General features: G+C 46.1%; 1 protein-coding gene across 1 annotated transcript; it reads right to left on the bottom strand.

The window, feature by feature from the left end:
* Positions 1-168: 168 nt before the first annotated feature.
* Positions 169-3,801, bottom strand: MELLADRAFT_88133 (uncharacterized protein; the record flags this gene model as incomplete). The annotated part of the gene is made up of 7 exons (XM_007411375.1): positions 169-227; positions 269-506; positions 568-723; positions 812-880; positions 969-2,075; positions 2,168-3,487; positions 3,598-3,801. The coding sequence occupies 7 exons, from the start codon at positions 3,799-3,801 to the stop codon at positions 169-171; spliced, it is 3,153 nt and encodes a 1,050-aa protein (XP_007411437.1).
* Positions 3,802-5,083: the final 1,282 nt, after the last annotated feature.

Raw genomic sequence — 5,083 nt, 5'->3', positions numbered from 1 at the left:
AGTTGTAGTCGGCTCGCCTTAGCTTGATCGAGAAGCTCGCGAACCAAGTCTGTGCATTCAACTACTGCTGCTCGACGTTCTTGTTGGATATTCAATTTCCTTCTCTCATCTTCCCTGATCAGATCGGACAGAACAACACAGGTAGCCTCAGCCGAGATCAATATATGTTCAAGGGAAGGCAGCGGCTCGGATTTTCTTTGTTCTCGCCCGGACTTCACTGCAGCTGGCTGTATGGCAGAAGTAGACTCTGAGGAAGGATGCTGCTGACGAGTCGTGAGTTCTCGAACTACGGTAGACTTCAACATGGGTTGAGAGATGGAAGTCATTTGACCCCTTTCAAGAGCTTGTCGCTGAGCTAATTCGGTGTTGCGAACGCAAGACTGTAAGATTTCTTGAGACAGTCGGGCAAAATCGGGGTCATTTGGAGGAATGTTGATGTCCAAACACCGCAAATTGGTATTCATCTTGACTGAGACCGCCAAGGCCATTACTCCAGCAATGTCGATCTGAATCCGTTTTTCGATGATTAGTGCTTATTTGATCAAAACCAGAAAGAAGAAACTCAACTGAATAATTCTCAGTTAGGTCTAAATGGATTAGACTTTGCATTTCCGGGAGAAATTCAGCCAAGGCAATGGCTCCCTCCGAAGACAACTCTGTTTCAGACAAAAACAGTCGCTTCAAAGTAGTGTTGACAGTACAAGTGGTACGTAGCGCCAACATCTGCCAATATGGGGAGAAGAATCGCGAGCGTGTAAACGCAGTCAGTATGAATGTTGATCCGCAGATAATACGTTTCTTGCTTACTCACGCCTTCTAAGCCACCCGCGCAGCATGGATTTTTGCTCAGATCCAAGGTTTCGAGACATGTATTGAAGCGCTACAAACCATTAAGAATCATGAAACAGATCTTATCTACGCTTCACCTGAGCGGTAGAATATATGGAAGCATAGCAATTCATACTCACCAGTGCATCTGACAGGTGAACCAGGCCGATTGAATCTATCTTGTTATCGGCCAGATTGAGCACCTTCAACGTTCGATTCTTTTTCAGGACTTGAGCAAGGTAAAATACGTCTGCACTCTTCAACTCGTTTGATTTTACATCCAAAGTTAAGAGATGCCCCATCTTCGGAAGGGAGTCAATTTTGGATTTCAGCTTGATGCGTTGCTCGTTTGCCTTTTTCACCTCTTGCTGGATCATGGAGCTGATACCACTTGATGGCTGATGTAGACCTAACTTAGCGGCCCCGGACGAGTCACTCAGCGCCCCGGAGGAATGGCTATCTGGTTGCTGAAACGCAGGTTTAAGCGAGATGCGGTGATCGTCGAGCAAATTAGTCTGTCTGGCGGTGACAGAGTTGGAACTCTCAAATGGCGGGGCTAGTCTCGGAGTAACAGCTTCATATTCGGTACTATGGATCCCCTGTCGTAGTAGACTTTCGAGTGCGTTTTCTGAATTACTCAGAGGCGTTCCACTTGACGAACCATTTGGCTGCGCAGGCCAATCTCGAATCATTACTGCCAACGCAACAGCTCCCAGATGACCTATTTTGTTTTGCCGCAAAGATATGTGTTTAAGTTTCGAAAGCCTGACGCTGTGGCTCAACAAATCCAGATGTGGGACCTTGAGGTTGCAGCGGTCGAGCCTCAGTGATACCAGTTTAGAGGGACCGGCTTTGGGAACAACAGATATCGCTGAAAGTGCTTGAAACGCGGGGGAAGGTGAATCATCTCGCAACAAAGGTGCTTTCCGAAACAAAGGTTGCTCCTCGTCGGCTAGAGATGGAACTGTTTGAGTCAAGGATGCGGTCCTGTGCGAGTCTTGATCTGTTGTGCATCTCTGAGAGTTCTCAGACTCGGGGTTCATTTGCGTAGCAGGATGATTTGCCCGCGAGGTGGTCGGATCGTATGTGGTGAGGGTAGAAGTCATGCCTGAGGGTTTGTTAGTGCCTGTTTGGGGTGTGTAATAGTCATCTTTACGAATTTGGCCGGCAAGGGCTTGTGCAAGGTACTCCACTGAACGTTTATCAAAAGAGTTGTCTGAAAGATCCAGGTTACGTAATGCTCGTGCCTGCACATGCAATAAGAAACGCCTCGCAAAGTCATCAGACACATCCCGTGGATCAAGGGTTTGACTCCTGTAAAAACTGACCATTAACTCACTTTGGTCAAGAACACCGCCACCATCCTCCATCCCTTTGCTCTAATTTTTTTATTATTTGCAAGATTGAGGGATGGCAGGCTACCGCTGACCAAAAGGGCATGCAAAATCGGTTTCAGGGTATCGTCTTCCAATCCACAACTTTCAAGCGTTAGAGAGTTTAGCCCGAAGTCAACGCTGATCAAATCACCTAAAAGTTCAACCGAGCCGCAGCCATTCAACTGTATGCCAGTGAGATCTATGGATTTGGGCGGACTGGGTGCCGCCTGTTTGATGATCTCCCGTAATTTCACAATACCCCAACCTTCTTCCCTGGTTCTGCAACACTCATCGTATAGCGACTCAAGGCTAGAGGCGTTCCAACCATTTTTCAAGTCAATTGAAGGAAGATGTGAGCTCGGACCACTGGCGGGCTGATCCGGAAGACGATCAGGCTGAGAAAGTCGATTGGAAATTAATAACCTCCGAGCTTCGTTGATACGTAGCTTGTTTAATTGATCGAAGGAAGGAGGCTGAGAGTTGCTGATTGGGTAGATTATTTTCAGATCTGACATGGTAAAGTGAACTTTCTTGAGAGTCGAGACGCTCAGCACAGCTTGAGGATTCGGGACAGGAGGCACCACAGAGACTGCGAACGTTTGCGAGGAGTTGGTGACACTGGAGGATTCAACAGAGGTGGTGGCCAGAGGCAATGTTGCGGGAGTGAGACAAGTGATCGAAGGTTGGAGGTTGTCAATAGACTCAACAGATATGGAGCTTTGGCGGTCTTGAGAAGGATCGACGGGAGGAATTGACTTGTGCTCATTGTGAACATTTGTGTCAGAAGGCTTGCTCGTAGATGATTGCCGAGGTTGTGGGAGCAAAGTTTGAGACTGAAGAGCATCGTCGAGCTTAGCTTTTTCAGCCGCTGCTACGGCGCCTAATCGCTTGAACGCACTACCAACCCAGCCCGCAGCTGCCTGAACCCCTTGACCTACAGCGCCTGTGCCAGTTCCAACGACAGCATTAAGAGGACTCTCTTCGACAGTGGCATATCCAAGACGAGTGCTGAAAGGATTGAGTATATCACGCTTGAAGTTGAATTTCGCCTGAGGAGGACGCGGGGGCTTGAGGATTCCCTTGACAGGCTTCCTGGGCGGAACCTGTCGATGAGGCGGGGTACGTGGCCGAGGTGGAGGGTTAGTTACACTGTCAAGGGAGGGCGTAACAGTTTCGTGTAGATGGAGATGTGATTCGATTGCTGGTGGGGAGAATCCTGAGAGATGCTGGGAGGTAGCTGGGATGTTGGGCTGATCAACGCTGGAAGTCATATCATACGAACTCTTGAGAGCAACCGGTCAGGCAGTAAGTTTGACGAGACAGGGAGACCAGAGGATAGAGACAGCTAGAGTTGAAGCTTAACATGAATGAAAGTCAAAATTCAGGATACAACTCGATCGAGTGAAGAAATGATATGATGTGGTACACTTTGACTTGTTGGCAGTACCACAGTCAGGTCCGAATCTCCACTCAACAAATCTGAACCCGTGCGTACTTCTGGCCGACTGGACCGTTTCAACACCCGTGGAGAGGGGGTCGTGTCCTGTGTCCGCAGTGCCGTGATCACTTGAAGGTGATCAAAGATGCACTCATTCATACTACGAGTATCTATTGACTCAATGGAAAAACCCACTTTTTCAAAAGTAGCCATCTTGCCATCACATTGTCACCATCATTACAATCCAAAAGTTCAGAAAATATGAAGGTACAGCCGTTTTGACAATGATTAGCAGTACACAAATGTGAAAACCCGCATAAATAATTGTATGAGAAAACAAGTATGACATGGAACTCTTGGTTTTTTCATATGTTTTTTTATGTGGGTAGCCCCAGAGGTTTGAGAGCCCCAACCCATCCAAAACTGTCCCATCCCCCTCAAAGATGCCTAAATTCTCAGCCCGTAGGAAGGTGTTATCATCACGTGACACCATGATCACACTTCTTTCTATTCTTGCATCCACCACACCCTCAAGTTCACCCATTTCATCAACTCTCTTTCCCAACTTAGTGGATTCTTTGACATTAGTTTGTTCCATGGATTATAATGATGACAATGAAGACCTGTCAGACAAAGATCATGGTCATCAAAGACAAATCATCCTCTTTTCTTAGGTTCTCATGATGTCATATTCCTTGGACCAGTGTGCCTACATAAACCATTGCAAGCAAAAACAGGAAGAAGACAAAGTAATCCTTTCAGCCCTATTGATAAAACAACATAAAGCTCAAAGGCAAATACAGTGTCCATTTTCCAACAGCACATTGATGGGAGACATTTGGAAAAAAAGGGATTATTTTATTCACTTCTTTGTTAGACTTTGGTGAAATGCCAGCACCCCTTTGTAGATGTAAAAGAAATAGCAACGGCAATTTTTCTCCTTGGTGGCTGAATTTGGAAACAATAGGTCTACATGAACTTCCTTCAATGTCCCTATTTGACCATTAGAATATGGTGACACCCTTGTTTCATTATGACAAACTTAGAAGATCCTTTGTGCTATCATAGATCTCTTGTTTGTATAAGTTTATTAGCCAGATTTGTAGCAAGATTCTCCTACTAATTGCACAAAAAAACAATCAACATATCTCATCTTGTGCAATTTATTCCTTTTGAAAGGGTGTAGCGCAGTCATCACAGGGGCATTCAAAGTTTTGAGCTGCTTTTGGGCCGCAAAAAAAGCCTCGTTGGCAAATGTTTCAAAGCATGAACCAGCATGACTACCAAAGTTTCGAAGCTCACTGAGAAAGAGTTTGTAAAGGGAGAGCAAGGCACCATGGTGAGGAACGTAAGGCAATTATAGGATCTTGCTATCATAACCAGCTCAAGCACCAAAACAAGACATTTTACCGTGAAGAAGTGCACCATTTGTGGTGCACTT

This window comes from Melampsora larici-populina (genome assembly GCF_000204055.1).
Source record: "Melampsora larici-populina 98AG31 unplaced genomic scaffold MELLAscaffold_25, whole genome shotgun sequence".
In the NCBI taxonomy this organism is placed as follows: domain Eukaryota; kingdom Fungi; phylum Basidiomycota; class Pucciniomycetes; order Pucciniales; family Melampsoraceae; genus Melampsora; species Melampsora laricis-populina.
Note: the sequence above shows the minus strand (reverse complement) of the source record. Positions and strands in the feature narration are given on the sequence as shown.